At 45.2% G+C, this 19485-nt stretch overlaps 1 protein-coding gene across 1 annotated transcript; it reads left to right on the forward strand.

The window, feature by feature from the left end:
* Positions 1-5688: 5688 nt before the first annotated feature.
* On the forward strand, positions 5689-15588 carry LOC308300875 (kyphoscoliosis peptidase-like; the record flags this gene model as incomplete). Its single annotated transcript, XM_080744771.1, has 9 exons — positions 5689-5736; positions 6434-6539; positions 7193-7275; positions 8055-8258; positions 9771-9885; positions 10524-10641; positions 12804-12995; positions 13702-13892; positions 14243-15588. The coding sequence occupies 9 exons, from the start codon at positions 5689-5691 to the stop codon at positions 15586-15588; spliced, it is 2403 nt and encodes an 800-aa protein (XP_080600897.1).
* Positions 15589-19485: the final 3897 nt, after the last annotated feature.

Raw genomic sequence — 19485 nt, forward strand, 5'->3', positions numbered from 1 at the left:
AGAGCATGTCATTGTTCGACGTCAATATGACGTTGGGATTATACGTTGAACAGACGTTGGTTATTGGTTAGTTACCAACACAACCTAAAACCAACCAAATATCTATGTCTAATGATGTTAGACTGCAGCGTTGTGTGGACGTTGTCATGATAACGTTGGGCAGACATTGAGGTTTGGTCAAAAATCCGACAAGAGCATGTCAGTGTTCGACGTCAATATGACGTTGGGATTATACGTTGAACAGACGTTGGTTATTGGTTAGTTACCAACACAACCTAAAACCAACCAAATATCTATGTCTAATGATGTTAGACTGCAGCGTTGTGTGGACGTTGTCATGATAACGTTGGGCAGACATTGAGGTTTGGTCAAAAATCCGACAAGAGCATGTCAGAATTCGACATCAACCTGACGTTGGGATTATACGTTGAACAGACGTTGGTTATTGGTTAGTTACCAACACAACCTAAAACCAACCAAATATCAACGTCCGATGATGTTAGACTTCAACGTTATGTGGACGTTAGTAAAATAACGTTGGGCAGACATTGAGGTTTGGTCTAATACCGACAACAGCATCTGAGTATTCAACGTCAACCTGAAGTTGGGATAATACGTCGAACAGATGTTGGTTATTGGTCAGTTACCAACACAACCTAAAACCAACCAAATATCAACGTCTGATGATGTTAGACTGCAACGTTGTGTGGACGTTGTCATGATAATGTTGGGCAGACATTGACGTTTGGTCAAATATCAGACAAGAGCATGTCAGAATTCAACATCAATATGACGTTGGGATAATACGTTGAACAGACATTGGTTATTGGTTAGTTACCAACGCAACCTAAAACCAACCAAATATCAGCGTCTGATGATGTTAGACTGCAACGTTGTGTGGACGTTGTCATAATAACATTGGGCAGACATTGATGTTTGGTCAAAAATCCGACAACAGCATGTCAGTATTCGACGTCAAGATGACGCTGGAATAATAAGTCGAACAGACGTTGGTTATTGGTCAGTTACCAACACAACCTAAAACCAACCAAATATCAACGTCTGATGATGTTAGACTTCAACGTTATGTGGACGTTAGTAAAATAACGTTGGGCAGACATTGAGGTTTGGTCTAATACCGACAACAGCATCTGAGTATTCAACGTCAACCTGACGTTGGGATAATACGTCGAACAGACGTTGGTTATTGGTCAGTTACCAACACAACCTAAAACCAACCAAATATCAACGTCTGATGATGTTAGACTGCAACGTTGTGTGGACGTTGTCATAATAACATTGGGCAGACATTGACGTTTGGTCAAATATCAGACAAGAGCATGTCAGTATTCGACGTCAAGATGACGCTGGGATAATAAGTCGAACAGACGTTGGTTATTGGTCAGTTACCAACACAACCTAAAACCAACCAAATGTCAACGTCTAATGACGTTAGACTGCAATGTTGTGTAGACGTTATTATAATAACGTTGGACAGACACTGAGGTTCAGTCAAATATCCGACAACAGCATGTCAGTGATTCAACATCAGCCTGATGTTGGGAAAACACGTTGAACACACGTTGGTTATTCGTTAGTTACCAACACAACCTAAAACCAACCAAATATCTATGTCTAATGATGTTAGACTTCAACGTTATGTGGACGTTAGTAAAATAACGTTGGGCAGACATTGAGGTTTGGTCAAAAATCCGACAAGGGCATGTCAGTGTTCGACGTCAACATGATGTTGGGATAATAGGTTGAACAGACGTTGGTTATTGGTTAGTTACCAACGCAACCTAAAACCAACCAAATGTCAACGTCTGATGATGTTAGACTGCAACGTTGTGTGGACGTTAGTAAAATAACGTTGGGCAGACATTGAGGTTTGGTCAAAAATCCGACAACAGCATGTCAGTATTCGACGTCAACCTGACGTTGGGATAATACGTTGAACAGACGTTGGTTATTGGTTAGTTACCAACACAACCTAAAACCAACCAAATATCAACGTCTGATGATGTTAGACTGCAACGTTGTGTGGACGTTGTCATAATAACGTTGGGCAGACATTGAGGTTTGGTCAAAAATCCGACAACAGAATGTCAGTATTCGACGTCAGGATGACGTTGGGATAATACGTTGAACAGACGTTGGTTATTGGTCAGTTACCAACACAACCTAAAACCAACCAAATATCAACGTCAATTGACGTCAAATTAATACGTTGATACAACGTTGGAAGTTGACGTTGGTCCAACGTTGGATTTTGGTTAGCTGACGTCGCGACCTAAATCCAACCAAAAATCAACGTCAACGGACGTCGTGTGCCAGCTGGGCAGATGTCGGAGAGCAGATGTCGGTAGAATGCACGGAATACCGCCCCTAACTCTATGCCGTCCGCTGATTTGGGGCTTTTAAGCCGTGACATCATTTTGTAGGCAGAGGAGAACTCTGCCCCCAGAGCATTTTAAATTTTCCAATAATAAAATCTAATAATTCGCTCCAACGTGATACATCAACTGTGTCAACGGCCCATGTCCTTTTTTATATGCAAATCGCTATTTCATTGTTTTATTTGTTGAAAGGTGTGAATAGAGGTCTCATTAAATCCCCCCCCCCCCCCCCCCAAAATGAGAGACCGAGTGGGAATGTTTCTGTCTGCAAATACACTCCATAATATATTGAAGTGATTATAGAGATAGTCACGTTTAAGTAATTAGTGCTTATTATTAAACATAACTCTTATTGCTTCAGTCATCAAATCAATTTCAGTAGGCTTACTTTTAGCCAATAATAATAATAATAATATCCAGACGTTCCATGCAGAAGGAGTTTACTTTCACTTTAATTTAACAGAATGCAACAGAATTGCAAAAGCTTTTGCAAGCTACAGAAAAAGCCATTATAGTCCCTTTATTTTAGCCAACAAGAAGAGCATCATCAACACGTCTTTTTCTTCTCCAGTGACAATGACGACCAGGGCTATTAGGGGGAGGGGTGCTGGGGTGGGGGTGTGAACACATCACGCTACACTTCCACCGCACAGACGGAAAGTTACAGTACAGTCTATGGCATCCCACTCTATTTTCACTCCATAGTTGATCATCCCTGCACGCCTTCGCCATCGGAAAATGCTGTTATTAAGCCTATTATTAATATTATTATTTGGATAAAGTAGAACGACCTTTAAAACCAATCATAATCATTTAAAATTCTATCATGATCTGACACTGTCACAAGAGCTTGTTGCTGCTGATGCGTTCTGCCTCCGCTGATGTGTGCAGTTGTATTTGTCATACGATGGTGTCGCGCATTGAAAATATCATAATATATAATAATATAATGGGGAACGTGCGTATGACGTTTTGTAGGCCGATTTGGAGTTATCGGCCTACAAAACCAGCGCCATTGCTGAGGGGGACCAGTCAAAAAAAAAAAAGCTGTAGTTGCTTCTTGTCGGTGTGGTGTAGGCATTTGTGTACATGTGTACTGACTAAAGTATTCAATCAATCAAATAACAGATGGCCTCAGCAGGTAGGCTATATAATACAAAACAATTAATTCAATTAACCAAAGACAAAAGACCTCACCACATGAAAGGCAGAGGCACGCATGGACTTTTAATAGCCTAATAATAAGCTAAATGCTCGGGTCTCTCTGAACCTCGGAAATAAACGGATTTCAGGACAATGTCACAGGTCTAAAAAAAAAAAAAAAAAAAAAAAGGAATCAGAACGGGACGGAACTGGACAAGACCATTACGGGGCCACTCGGGTTTGGTTTGGTAATTTGGCATAACAGATATATTTCTATTTAATATATTATAGGCTTGACCATTTCTCTCTCTCTCTCTCTCTCTTCTGTTGGATAATTAGAGAAAGCGCACCTCTCTCTCTCAATACAAAGTGATCCTGCTTGACCACAATGTTCTCTCTCAGATGATCTGCGTAAAGTGGCAGAGTTGACTGAAGTGTCTAGGCTAATACATATTACACGGGAGGTTGAGGCCAGTAAATCTGTCATAAAAATATATCTATTGATGTATATTATAGGATATAGCCTACAATGAGATTGAGCAAACAGTTTTGTTTAAAGAGAAAATATATCTGACATGGCTGAACAAGGAACGCTGTCTGTCAGACAGACCCATGATGTTTACCAGGATAAGAAATAACACTAGAAAAGTTGTTATTTTGAGAGAGAAATGTCCCGCACACTTTGGTTTATTTTGATGATAACTGTTGTAGCCTACAACAATCTATCTCAGTATACAGTTGGCCTAATAGGATCGTCATGGAGGTTGTGTAAACGTTGTAGTGCACTTATTATTGCGACCGTAGGTCGCATTTACTACCAAAACCTCCACCGGCTGTCTGTGAGTGAGTGAGTCAGTGAGTCCGTCACACTTTTGCCCTGCTCATATCTCCACAACCGTTGCCCCCATCCATGCCAAATTTTGCACACACACTCCTTGACTGCCAAACTACAACCTCCAAGGACCCCTGGAGCCCCAGGGACCCCCAGGTCCCGGGGGGACCCCCAGATGTAAAAAATGACCAAATGTGCAAAAATGACCAAATGACCACCCCAACGGGGCTGCTCACGGGGAATTCCCGGGGACCACCGACTCCTGGTGCTCCAGAACGGATGCAAAAGTGGTGGCGCCCCCAGTGGAGGACCCCCTGCCACTGCAGCGCACATAAAATGCCGTAACTCGGGCTAGGAGCGTCCGGGAGAGCCGGGCCCGGTACCTATTCGTCCGCCAAGGCAACGCGGAGACCCCACCCCTCATTTCTCACATGGCCCTATTCTAGCGCCACCTTCAGGCCGATTTTTAAAACACATTTTTGGACACTGCTCCTACAGTTTTTGCCCTAAAATCACGAATATCACTACACAGCATGTCTACACTCATCTCATCAACATGGATCAGGAAGATTTTGGAAAAACAAATTTTTGCCCTATTTGTGGAGATAAGCCACCTACGGTCGCTTATCTCCCGATTAGGGAGTCTTACTGGTTATTATAAGTGATGTCCCTCGAGGATGGCGACGGGAAATACGTCATCTGGAGCGAAACTCCTCCCTAACTCCGCCTTACGCACGAATTCTTGTTTTAAGCATTGTTTCCCAAGCACTGGGTCTCGACCCACGGGTGGGTAAGCCTGGTGGGCGAGGTTAACGGGTGGGTCGCGGAATGGGACTGTGTGTGTGTGGCAATGTTGTGTATTGTAACTGCGTCTTCTATTGCAAACAGTGCTAAACTCTTCAACCAATCAATCAGTCTATACAACAACGTGATGTCTAGAATTGAGCGGCCGCAAATTTCTAGTATTCTTAGAACTGACATGTTGTGTTTATGTCTTTAAAGGAGTAGTTCACCCCCCAAATGACTTTTTTTTCTATTGATTACTCACGCCATGGAGACTTGAGTTCAATAATATTGTTTTGTATTTGTCGCATTCCTAAGACAAAACAAATATTCTAGTAAATTTACTCCCATTGATTAGGAATGCGACAAATACAAAACAATATTATTGAACTCAAGTCTCCATGACGTGAGTAATCAATAGAATGGGGGTGAACTACACAAACCATCACAAAACGTAATGTACAGTAGGCTATATTGAAATGAAGCAGCATTGAAATGCTCAATTTATATATTAAAATGTTATTGTTAATCATGCAAGCAGGTCCCATCGATGATGCTGGCACCAAGAACAAGGTTGAGGTATAAGATCCATATTTTTGTTTGACAGCATAAACCCTTTGAAACATTTTGTCCATTAGGGCACAGTCACAAAGAGCTTTTATTCTACGTATGAGGGCGGATTCTGTCAATGCTTTTCAATGGGAACAGAGCGTTTTTCTTGCAGAAATCCACTAATGGAAATAAATCACTCCATCCGTTCCCATTGAAAAGCATTGGTAGAATCCACCCTCGTAGGTAAACTTTAACTTTGGTGTGACCGTGCCATTATGCATTATTTAAGCTCAAAACAATTGCACTGTTTTTAGTTTGTTTGTTATTTACTTTTGAAATATTCTTCTTTTTACAAGCAGGTACAGGATGTTTATATCATTCTTATTGGCAATTCATTATAAGGGTGCAAAGAAATTACAAATAAAAATGCATGTGCAATCACATCAAACTTTATTTCTTCCTATAGTGGATTTCCACAAAATAAAAATAAAAATAAAACAGTTCCCATTGAAAAGCATTGGCAGAATCTACCCTCATAGGTAGAATGTGCAAGTTAAATAATAGTGATACATTTTTATTTGTTTTTTTTCCATATTTCAAACTGAGGTCCCATGTATTTCCTTGACCAAATAAGATTGTCAGCCATTATCAGTCATGCTAACAACAATGTTATAAATGGTTGTACTGCAGATAATTCCAATGTGGAACTGACCCATTTTCTTAGAGCGTTCACCAAGCTGTTAATGCTGGATACTCAGAGGACAGTGATGAGGAAGAAGAGGACAACACAACAGATAGCAGCAGCACTATTCCTGCTGGAAGTGAGACTGGTAAGAACTTTCATTCATCATTTATAATTCACATCACTGTTTTGTACAACCCATTTTGGACAGGAACCCCTTTCAAGACAGGATTCTTGTTGCTATGTACAGTATGCGAGTGTTCCTACCATAGGAGACGCGTGTGCATAAATTAGAAAGCGCGGCCTGTGATTGGCTGGAGCGGAGTTCTGGAGCGCTCGGCTGTGGTCACTTGGACTGCGCGGGCGGGTGTGAATGCGTTTATCGTGGGCTTGCCCAGGCCTTACGGCCTGGGCATAAATATAACGATTGCATTCACCACGGCTTCGTAACTCGCGCGGCGCTCCGCCGGCCGCGCGGCCCTGGCCCAAGGTCCGCTGGCCTTCGCGCCGCTTGCAATGTCGTGGACAATAAAACGAGCGCTCCTTCAAACGGCGTCTCCTACGGTAGGAATAATAGCGTACAGTATATAGCAAGATAATGTTTTTGTAATTTTTGAATAAGTAATATAAAATGTGTTTTTCAGAAAACCTAGGTCAGAATTTAGAAGTCGTTTTTAGAATCGGCCCCAGTCCTAAAAGGGTTAGAAAAAAAAGTCCTGCTTCTTGATTATGCAATGAACCTACTGTATATGAGCAAGATTAAGTGGGTTATTAGTTCTAAATATCGATTTATGATTTCAGCCCCAGCTAAGAGGCGGCTGAGCGACGTGAAGAAGAGTGCGGTGAGGAAGGAGACGGAAGCAGACACTGTGAAGAAGAGTGAGGTGAGGAACACGAGAACAGTCATTTGGGTCATCAGGGGATGGCGATTGCCAACATTTGTCTCCTCGTGCCAATAAAGCTCCTTTTAATTGAATGTAAGTCCCGGAAAAGACACGCTGTGATTGGTCAGTAGTCACTTTGAGTGGCAGCATGCCCTGCACTTCCGCCAATCCTTTTTTACCAGTCGAGCCAGCTAGTGAACTGCAGCGGCAGATGAGGTATCTAGCTATGATTGCCAGCGCTTAGTCTTCACATTTAACCTTAAATCCAACCGATGCCCGTCCATCCACCACATGTGACGCGTGTTATTATTCAGATAAGCCTTTTTATTGTGTAATACAACCATTAATTTATGAACCACTTTCAACATGGCGTCCCTATTGTGGGATTGTCATTATAGGCGAACATTTTCAAAATCTTTCCAAATGTTCGCCCCTAAACTAATAGTGAAAATAGTTGATCTAGAGAGCTTGTAGATCCACTATTTTAGCTGTTTTAGAAGGGGGTAGTTCTCCATTCCGAAACATCCCCATTCCGAAAACAGGCATTCACCAGCATCGGGTTTCGGCAGGTTAGCATTTCACCAGGTTGGCATTCACCAGCATTAGTTTTACTGAGGTTAGGGTTAGGGACTTAGGGTTAAGGTTAGGTGGTTGGAATAGCGATGTTTCGGAGTGCCGATGTGTAACCGTTTTAGAAAAGGGTCTGTGTGTGGTACTGGTAACTTATTTCTTGCCACCCCCTAATTCTTTCTGAAATGTCTCCTCTGGTGAGGAAGCAGACAGAGGTAGACGGTGCAGTGCAGAGCTCTACCAGGCAGCAGGGACAGAGGACGACCACCCCAGTGCAGAGCTCTACCACTCAGAAGGGACAGAGGACGACCACCACAGCAGTGGCCGCTAAGAGGAGGCGGAGAAAAGACCTGTTCACAAGCACAGAGGTTTTCCACAGGGTCGACACGCATGCCATCAGGGCAGGCGCAGAGGTGAGGGGCACGCACACGCACACACACACACACACACACACACACACACACACACACACACACACACACACACACACACACACACACACACACACACTATTACAGTAACAAGAATGCAAAATAGTTTTTACAGCAGTATTAACACCAAGCTCTCTTCATGTCAATGCCATGTATCTTAATCCAGTGGTTCCCAAATCAAAAGTATTTTGTTGGAGCCCCCAGGTGATTGGATTCATGTGAAACATTGTTTTCTCAACAGTAAACAACAGTAAACAAATCAACATACAGTGTATACTGGGTATCTGCACATTTCTAGGCGAGGCTTTGTGGGCTTGTGGTTTGTCTATTTTCACAATATTCATCTGTGGAATCGAGTCTATAAATTCCAAGTTCTTGGGGGTATGATTATTTTGGAGGGTCATATAGCTAGGTTTTGGAACCCTTGCCTTAAACTGCCCTACCCAAGCAGTATTAACACTAGACGCTCCTCATGTCAATGCCATGCACCCTAAATGCGCTACCCAAGCAGTATTAGCACCATGCTCTGCCAACTAAATTAAAGGAGTAGTTCACCCAAAAAAATATTGATTGATTGATTGATTGATGTATTGATTGATTGGTTGAGTGATTGATTGATTGATTGATTGATTGATTGATTGATTGATTGATTGATTGATTGATTGATTGATTGATTGATTGATACTTTATTAGTCAGAAATGTAAACAGCTCAAGGTACAGTCAGCCATTTAGGCTAAAAGGATAACACAAAAAGGGGACTTGTTTCCATTGTGGTCCTACTGTATGTATTCATTTCATAAATAAAGGAAAAACTGTTGCTGTGAATGAAACCTCCTTTCTGTGGGAAGTTACCTCCCCCTTGTGGTTATTAAAGAAACGTATTTCAGTATACCCTCAAAACAACTGGTAACAATTTTACAACTCACACAGTAGGCCTATACACTTTGGGACAGATGATTATCCATTTACACAATGCAGACTGACAGAGTAGCTGCATTTCTAAATAGGATCTTGCACTTTTTCTTCTCCTGTCTCATTCTGCATGAGTAAATAAGTAAACTTCATGTACAATGAATCCCACTGAAACAATAACAGTCAAAACAATAACGATAAAACAGTTTAAAACAAGGCAACAGAAAATCATTAACCGGCACAGATAAAAGTGGAAGCATTTTTTAAAGACACTCTTAAAATAATAAACTGACTGAGTTTTTATTTTGTATTTTTTCTTTATAACCATGGGTAGAGTGTTAAGAGTGGGAGCAACCTCTGAAAAGGACACAATCTAAATGGGAGACAAAATACAACCACCCCGATTGCATAAGTTAAATTGTACATTTACATTTTATTCGCCTTTTTATTCATTAAAAAGCTACATGTACACAGACAGTGCCGCTTTAATGATGTACTATTATTTCTTATTTTGTGTGAATGTGCGTGCGTGCGTGCATGTCTATGTGTGCGTGCGTGCGTGCGTGCATGTGTGTTCCCAGCTGAAGCAGCAGCGTGTGTATGATGTGAAAAGGATAACACAGAGCATCACACAGGGAACCACAACAGAGCTGGAGACACTGAGGGCCATCTGGGTGTGGCTGTGTCACTACATAGGTGGGTGATATGTGAATATGAATGTAACATTATTACATTACGACATGGGCCATTTGTTATTTATTTACTTAGTTCCAGGGACCCCTCCAGAAGCAAAGATTTGAGTGATAGGATGTTTTGTTTCTTCTATCTTCAGATTATCCACTTGAACCCTACAGCATATCCCTATTCTGATGGGAACATTAGGCAGAAATAGCTGATCTACAAGCCCGTAGATCGGCAGTTTTTGGCAAATAGGGTTGGTCTAGTGGATAAAAGGAGCAAACTAAGTACGGAGGCAAAGGTCAAGTTTATATATCTATTGAAGGTTTAAGTGGTTAAATGTTTGGATGAATGAATGAATGAATGAATGAATGAATGAATGAATACATACATAATTTACACAACACTGATGATAGTGCTGTCAAACAAGTCTATGAAATCTATGAAAAAGATGAATCTGCAACACAATTTTATACAATATGAAGCGGGGGTCCCTGCTTTCTCTCTCTCTCTCTCTCTCTCTCTCTCTCTCTCTCTCTCTCTCTCTCTCTCTCTCTCTCTCTCTCTCTCTCTGCTAAGGGATCCTTGGCTTGAAAAAAAAGTTGAAGACCCCTGTAAGTATAGAGTATGATGCTTATTGTAATGTTTGCTCATAGAGTATGACGTCAGAGGGTACCTGGGTGAGTCAGAGAAGCTGTGTTCTCCAGAGGAGGTGATCGCAGCAGGCAGAGGGGTCTGCTGTGGATACTCCAGCCTCTGTCTGCACATGTGCAGGTACACTCACGTTTACACTTTTCAATTAAAGGAGCTATAGTCAATTTTTTCTTGAAAAAAGGACGCTAAAATAAAAATAATGTTTCTATTAAAAAATGACCACAAAAAGCGTCAAATAATGATAAAATAATAATTTTGGCCATTGTCAGGCAGACTTTGTTTATATCCCTCTTCTATTCTTTTATATGGATTGATAAGGGATGTAAACAAAGTCGGCCTGACAATGGCCAAAATGATTATTTTACCATTATTTTATGCTTTTTGTGGTCATTTTTGAATAGAAACACATATATGAAGCTTAATCTTTTTTCTAAAATATGTTCGAAACATTATTTGTATTTTAGCGTCCGTTTTTCAAGAAAAAGTTGACTATAGCTCCTTTAATCATTCAATTAATCAATCGTTAGTTTTAAAATGTAATTCATTTTGACTTAACAGTTTAAATTTCCGTTTGTTTCAATTTGTATGTTTAGTTATTTTAGATTTCTTTTGTGCAAATGTTTCTTTAAAATTACGCTACGTTTGTTGTAGTTTTATAGTTTTAGTGGTAGTTTAATACTTTTATTGGTCTAGTCAGGGGCAAGGTCAGAAAAATAGCCATAATAAGCATTATCTACAAGCTTACAACGTGCTTGTACAATAGCAGAAACCTGCCTGTCACTATTATTACTTTAGCACTGACATGTCCTTTAAATTCTGTAAGTGCTACAGTACTTGTTGGGGTATAGTTTTAATTGATTAGTGCAAAAAAAAAAAACATGAACATAATCTTGATGGAAAGAGACACAGGTATAATTTGTGTTAACTAACTTGAAGAGTCCACTAGCAAGGTTCATTTGTAGACCTGGCATAGTCAGGCTGATGATATGCTCTTATGATCTGCTATGATGACTATTTCTATGCATTTAATATACTAGAAGCTCGGGCGTCTAGTCGGCGCCCTGGCCAACTCGGGAACAATGTAAATAGGGGATGAATGCCCCGCCCTTTAATGCAAACCCCATTATACCTGTTGTCATAGGATTTGTTTTGACCATCTGTTTGCGTGTGTCCATTTATGCCTATATATGGGGATATCTGTCTGTCTACGTCCATTTTATGCTCATACATGGAGATATCTGTATCTGTCTGTCTGCATCCATTTCATGCCCATATATGGAGATCTCTGTATCTGTTTTTCTGTGTCCCTTTATGCCCATTATGGAGATCTCTGTATCTGTCTGTGCCTCCGACTGTGTTGCAGACATAGTGCTGGTTCCCCCTTTAATGCAAACCCCATTATACCTGTTGTCATAGGACCCGTTTTGACCATCTGTTTACCTGTGTCCATTTATGCCCATATATGGAGATATCTGTATCTGTCTTTTTGCGTCCATTTTATGCCCATATATGGAGATCTTTGACCATCTGCTTGCCTGTGTCCATTTATGCTCATATATGGAGATATCCGTATCTGTCTGTCTGCATCCATTTTATGCCCATATCGGATCGAGGCCAGGCACTGCACTACCTGCTGCGGCGGGGAACGCGCGTGCCGAATTTGGAATAGGGAATGAATGCCCCACCCTTTAATGCAAACCCCATTATACCTGTTGTCATAAGAGCCGTTTTGACCTATGTTTGCCTGTGTCCTTTTATGCCCATATAGGAACATCAGAATACGTAACCATGGCATTTTTTGTTGACTCATGTGGCGTACGTGATCTCAGATGTGATGTCACAATGAGTCAGCGCTTGCGCCGATTTCCTCCGGAAAAAAATCAGCTCCGCATAAGGAGATTCCGAACGTTTTGCGCCGGTTTCGGTGATGTCAACAATCAGCTCTGCATAAGGAGATTCCGAACGTTTTGCGCCGGTTTCGGAAAACCGCGAGTCGGGTCGGGTCGAGGCCCGGCACTGCACTCCGTGCGGCGGCGGAGAACGCGCGTGCCGAATCTGAAGCCCATGGGACGAACGGTTCTCGAGATACGCGGATTACAAACAGACAGAGACTTCTCGCATTTATAGATAGATTATCCCTTATTAACATGCTTAATCGCCCTGGATTATGAGCGTCTGCTCAATGCCTATAAATTGTAAATGCCGTCGTACCGCAGGCTTTCAAACAACCCTGCGTCCAACAACACAAAGACTATGAGCTGTCACCTGTTGTCCCCTGGCAGGGAGGTGGGGATAGGGTGCCAGGAGGTGTCAGGACACAGTAAAGGTGCTGGACACCGGCAGGGCCAGAGCCTGAAGAATGCAGAGTCTGACCACAGCTGGAACGCTGTGCTGCTGGCTGGACAGTGGTTCCTCCTAGACGCATGCTGGGGGGCAGGGACAGTGGACATGGAGCGCAAGAGCTTTGAGAAAAGGTGACAAGGCTTTGTCTTATTATTGTCGCTGTTGTTTTTATGGGGGGAAAAGTATTCTCATGTTTTACTTAAGTAAAAGTATCAAGTCTGCACTGTAGGAGTAGTACAAAAAGTATTTGTATCAAAATGTACCAAAAGTAGAAGTTTTCAAATCTCTTTTGAAAAATCTTTTGAAAATAGCAGATCTGCAAAATGTACAGTATAGGGTTGAAGTGGTTAATGTTTTGTAATAAGAATCTACAAAATAACTAGTAACTAACGTTTTCAAATAAATGTGGTGGAGTAAAAGTACAATATTTTGATCTGAAAAGTAGCAGAGTAGAAGTAAAAGTATTGGAAATTGTAATTACTTTACACACTATATATATATATATATATATATATATATATATATATATATATATATATATATATATATATATATATATATATATATTAAAATTGCCTAGAGGGTGGGCGGGTGCACTAATAAAGTGTAACTCAGTCTCAGGCTCCTGATCACAACTTTTGGTGTTCAAGTTAATGTTATAGTGTAATGTTAATGTGGGTCCAAAATCTTGATGGTAAATTACATCTGTACTTCTTACAGATGGCCAAAGTGCTCTTGTATCCAATCAGCAATTTACCGACGGACAAAACAAAAATGAAACCATGCAGCGCTGAGCCGATCCTCAACCCTGCCTTTGTGCCTCTGGACCTTTTCCAGGTTTGATGACTTCTATTTCCTGACGGAGCCAGAGGAGTTCATCGACTCCCACTTCCCCATAGAGAAGAGATGGCAGCTTTTAGAGCCGCCGATGAGCCTGGAGGAGTTTGAGAAGAGGGTGAAAAGATCCTCCGCCTTCTTCACCATGGGGCTCAGCCGCCTCCAACCCAAACACTACAAAGTAGTGACAGGTGAAGGATTCCATTTCAAAACACTGAGAGTTTCTTGTAACTGTAGTGGGATTAATAAAGCTTGCACTAGGGGTGGGACAACATTTATTTCACAATATATATCGATAATGGTCCCTCTTATCGCATTGTATTGTTGCAGCAAATATCAATACTTTATTCAGGCCGCTTCACAGCCCTCACACTTGTCGCATATAAGTGTTAACTAACTTGCTTGTTGACGTCAGCATACTCATACAAGGGCTGTCGCCTTCTATGGCTTGCCCCCAAAGTGTAGGGTGATTTCATCAATTCTTACCGGGTGCTGGTGAACAATTGTTTAACACTAAAATCACCTTTGCTTTTTCCCCCAGTCGACGGCGAGGCCAACGTGTCCATGGACTTCTCCGGGCCCATGAAGTTCATCTACGAGATCAGGCGGCACCAGAACCTGCCAAAACACTCCAACAACTCCAACTCCTGCTTAAACTCCTCCGGATTCCTCACTTACTCCGAGCGCAGCGTGAATTTGCAGATACGACCTCCCTCGAGTGGCACGTATGATGTGGAGGTGTTCGCCAGCCCTGAACTGACTGCCACCACTCTCAGCTTGGTCTGTTCCTTCGCCGTAGAGTGCCCCACACCCAGAGCCGGCAGGGAGGTGATCCCCGACAACCCCTATAGCTCCTGGGGCCTGCAGCCCACGGCGGAGTCCCTGGGAATAGCAGGGAGCGGCCAAAGGAGCGCAGTAGCCGAGGTGGAAGCCGGGGTGTTTGAGCTGGTGCTGGACACCTCTAGGTCCCTGACGGTGGTGGGTAAGCTGGTGCATCCACAACTGGAGCCTGCAGTGGCCAAGCGCTGCCTGGTCACCCAGATCCAACCCCACCGCCTCACCTGCCACGTGCTCTGCCCCCTGCGCGGCTTCTACCGCCTGGCCTTGTTCGTGGGGGACTACAACGTCGGGAAAAACCCGGGGGCCGAGTTGCAGAACGCCGCTAACTACCTGCTGCATTGCGGCGGGAAGGTGGTTGGCCAGGACGAGCTTTTCCCCCCTGGCCTGTCCTCATCGTGCGGTCCGGGGACATGCGCGGAGAAGGCAGGGTTGTCCGAGTTCAGCCACACGGGGGCTTTCGTTAGCACGCCGCAGGGGAAATTTGACCTCACCTTCCACAACCAGCAAGAGCTGGAAATCCTCGCCATGCTGGAACAGGACGAAAAGAAGTCAAGAACGAACTCCAGCCTCGAACGTCACATCTTCATCACCTACGGCGACAGAAAAGTGACGGTTAGCGTCAGCCTGCCGAAGCCAGGCGTCTACCGGCTGGGGCTGTACGCCAAGACGACTCCCGAGGAGAATAATTTCAGCCCTGTGTGTGACTTTGTCGTGAAGAACAGCTGCAGTCGGCCGGGGCCTCCGTTCCCGAGCGTCTACTCCGCCTGGGGGAAAGGCTGCGAGCTCCTGGAGCCTCGCACGGGGCTCCTGCAGCCTCTCTCCTGGGTGCGCTTCAGGGTCAGGGTGCCCGGGGCGCGCAGGGTGAGCGTCATTGCGGAGGGCGGAGGGTGGACCACGCTGAAGCCCAGCGACAGCGGCGTGTGGGAGGGGGACGTGTCCACAGGGTTGGCGCCGCAGAAGCTGAAGCTGGCTGCGTCGTCTGAGGAATCCGGTAGCATGGATATTATGATGACCTTCGACGTCACGCCACAGGAGGAGGAAGAGTGAGACGCAATGGCGGTGATGAAGATGACTGTCATTAAGCCTGTCGCACTTATTACAAAGTCGCCTGAACGTAATTATTTGAGATAATTGCAGAAAAATGTTTGCTCACGACGTGTCGCGATGTGACACATTGTGAGCTTGTGCGTAGATCTGCTATATCCACACTTTGTGTAAAATGTGTTGACTGGATGGCTCATGACTCTAAACAACTCCTACACCAGGATGCTGGCCAAAGCATCAGGACCAGAATTGAATTGGTGTTAAAATGGGTTTTATTGACTCCATGTACTTTATGGGGGAACATGACATTATGGTGGTGATGATGATGATGATGATGGTTTGAATATTATTAACGCATCAAAGAGACATGGGTTCTGCAGCCTTCAGACCAAATGTTTGTTCTGCTGTGCCACCTGAGCCTATGTAGGCTCTCCACAGGTGTTCTGACTTTGGATAATTACAAGACCACGCCCACAACTGAGTGCAGTGATCAGTGTAACAGTCTAACCCCACCCACTCCTGGCCAGTGTGTGGGGATTTTGTACAGCCACCCCAATCAAATAATTATTTGATGAATAACAAAATCCATTGTCTTTATCAATTTTGGGGCTGTCTATTACCTGGCAAAAGCCACCCCATGAAGGATGGTGGAAGGGTGGGACAAGTCAGGTGGTCGGCCCGACCAGTGGAGCCACTCGGGTGGCCTCGAACTCTTGGGGAGGGGGTCTGGAGGGCGACCGGGCGGGTAGGGCCAACAAGGGAACCTGTGTCGATGGGGAGCCTGGAGGGGAACTGGGGAACATGACTCCGGCAGGGGCAGTTCAGGGTGTGCCTGGGCTCGTCTCAGGGATGGGTGCTGGGTGGGTTCGGACACGCTGCGGCGACAGAGGTGGTTTTGGATACTGGTTCTGAGGTGGTGGCGCCTGGAGGGGGGGCTCTGGTGGTGGCGCTGGCTGGAGAGGGGGCTTTGGTGGTAGCGCCTGGTGGGGGGGCTCTGGTGGTGGCGCCTGGAGGGGGGCTTTGGTGGTAGCACTGGCTGGAGAGGGGGCTCTGGTGGTAGCACTGGCTGGTGGGGGGGCTCTGGTGGTAACACCTGGTGGGGGGGCTCTGGTGGTAACACCTGGTGGGGGGGCTCTGGTGGTAGCACTGGCTGGAGAGGGGGCTTTGGTGGTGGCGCCTGGAAGGGGAGCTCTGGTGGTGGCGCCTGGAAGGGGGGCTCTGGTGGTGGTGCCTGGAAGGGGGGCTTTGGTGGTGGCGCCTGGAAGGGGGGCGCTGGTGGTGGCGCCTGGAAGGGGGGCGCTGGTGGTGGCGCCTGGAAGGGGGGCTCTGGTGGTGGCGCCTGGAAGGGGGGCTCTGGTGGTGGCGCCTGGAAGGGGGGCTCTGGTGGTGGCGCCTGGAAGGGGGGCTCTGGTGCTAGTTGTGGCGACCCGGGCAGTAGCTGGTACTGCTGGGGGGCCAGCTGGTGGGAGGCGTACTGCTGGGTGGCCGGCAGGTAGGAGACTGGCTGCTGGGAGGCCGGCGGGTAGGGCTGCTGGGAGGCCGGCTGGTGGGACGCATACTGCTGGGGGGCCGGCGGGTAGGACTGCTGCGAGGCCGGCTGGTGGGACGCATACTGCTGGGGGGCCGGCGGGTAGGACTGCTGGGAGGCCGGCTGGTGGGAGGCGTACTGCTGGGGGGCCGGCGGGTAGGACTGCTGCTGGGGGGCCGGCAGGTAGGGCTGCTGCTGGGGGGCCGGCAGGTAGGGCTGCTGCTGCTGGGGGGCCGGCCGGTAGGAAGGCTGGGGGGCCGGCAGGGGAGCGGTGTACTGCTGGGAAGCCGGCTGGTGGAAGGTGTACTGCTGGGAAGCCGGCTGGTGGAAGGTGTACTGCTGGGAAGCCGGCTGGTGGAAGGTGTACTGCTGGGAAGCCGGCTGGTGGAAGGTGTACTGCTGGGAAGCCGGCTGGTGGAAGGTGTACTGCTGGAAAGCCGGCTGCTGCAGCTCAGAGGCTGTTGGCCATGGTTGGGAAGAGTCTGGGGGCCACTGCTGCATGGGGGCTGGAGACCACTGCTTTAGCTGCGGTGGGGGCCACTGCTGAAGCTGACAGGGGGCTGGAGGCCACTGCTGAGGCTGCGGAGAGGCTGTAGGCCACTGCTGAGGCTCCGGGGAGGCTGTAGGCCACTGCTGAGGCTCCGGGGAGGTTGGGGCCCATGGCTGCGGCTGTGAGGTTGCAGGGAGCCAAGGCTGCGGCTGGCAGGGGGCTGGGGGCCATGGCTGTGGTTGGCAGGGAACTGGGGGCCATGGCTGTGACTGACAGGGAGCTGGAGACCATGGCTGTAGCTGCAAGGAGGCTGGGGGCCAGGGCTGTGACTGATAGGGGGGTGGTGATTGAATCTGGTCCATACCTGGTGGCGGAGTTTCCGGCTCGAAGGACCATGTAAAATGTGTTGACTGGATGGCTCATGACTCTAAACAACTCCTACACCAGGATGCTGGCCAAAGCATCAGGACCAGAATTGAATTGGTGTTAAAATGGGTTTTATTGACTCCATGTACTTTATGGGGGAACATGACATTATGGTGGTGATGATGATGATGATGATGGTTTGAATATTATTAACGCATCAAAGAGACATGGGTTCTGCAGCCTTCAGACCAAATGTTTGTTCTGCTGTGCCACCTGAGCCTATGTAGGCTCTCCACAGGTGTTCTGACTTTGGATAATTACAAGACCACGCCCACAACTGAGTGCAGTGATCAGTGTAACAGTCTAACCCCACCCACTCCTGGCCAGAGTGTGTGGGGATTTTGTACACTTTGTATTTAATTTTTTTTAAACTATATGTACATTTAAGTTATTTGTCAAGTCTGCCCTATGCAATTTTAGTTTACAAAGCCTAAAGGGCACACGGAAATGTAATTTTAATTTATATTGTTCCAATGTTCAATGCCCAAAAATAAATAGTTTGAATCGCAATTCAATCGTTAATCACAATTATTTGTGTGACAATTAATCGTCTACATTAGAAAGATTTCATCATTCATGACAGCCATAGCTTTAATCAATAAATGGGTTATTCTACAAGGCTTTCATTGTGCACAGATTAGAACTAATAGTTCTTATTAGTGTTTGTTTTAAACTCCATACCACACACCAAGACAATTCCAGGTGGCCGGTAAATCTTCTTTTCTGTGATTGTTTAGACTGTGGCATTCATGGTGCTGTCAACGCTCTGCGAGGTGAGCTTGTAGATCGACTATTTTTGGCAAATAGGTTTGATGGGGGTAACCAACCAGTAGATTATGATCATGGTAGATTGCTAAAGGCATCACAGTAGATCACAGGCTGCCTGTGATGTTGCCTCTCCCAATGCACAAAATACAATATTGAGATCATGGTTATTAAACATGGATTGAATTTGGGACCATCGTACATTTTCTTTTAATGATTGTAACCTTTGTCAGATCAATCGGTTCAGGAAAATAAAAGAAGACATCACACATTGTTTTCTGATCGCTGGTTTTAGATGTGCGTGCTATGGGGCTGTTAAGTATGACATCATTTTGTAGGCAGAGGAGAATTTCTGCCCCCAGTTTCCGTGAATCCTTTTACTATTTTTACTATTTACACATTTTTCTTCTCTTTGTTGTTGAAAGGAAAGTGTTAGAATTATACTTTAGTCGTTATTTTTTTCTCGGATCTGTTGAAATAGCGAGGGACAGAAAATGCTCTGGGGGCAGAGTTCTCCTCTGCCTACAAAATGATGTCACGGCTTAAAAGCCCCATATAGTTATATTGGTAGCCTATAAAGAGCACAGAGTACGTTTCTGACTGCATGGACTTTATTCACTCTGGCAGATTCATCATTTTTGGAGGTTAGACAGCCCAGTCAAACAGTAAACCTAAGTCTGTGCTGCTCAAT

This window comes from Nannobrachium achirus (genome assembly GCF_963921795.1).
Source record: "Nannobrachium achirus genome assembly, chromosome: 16".
Classification (NCBI taxonomy): domain Eukaryota; kingdom Metazoa; phylum Chordata; class Actinopteri; order Myctophiformes; family Myctophidae; genus Nannobrachium; species Nannobrachium achirus.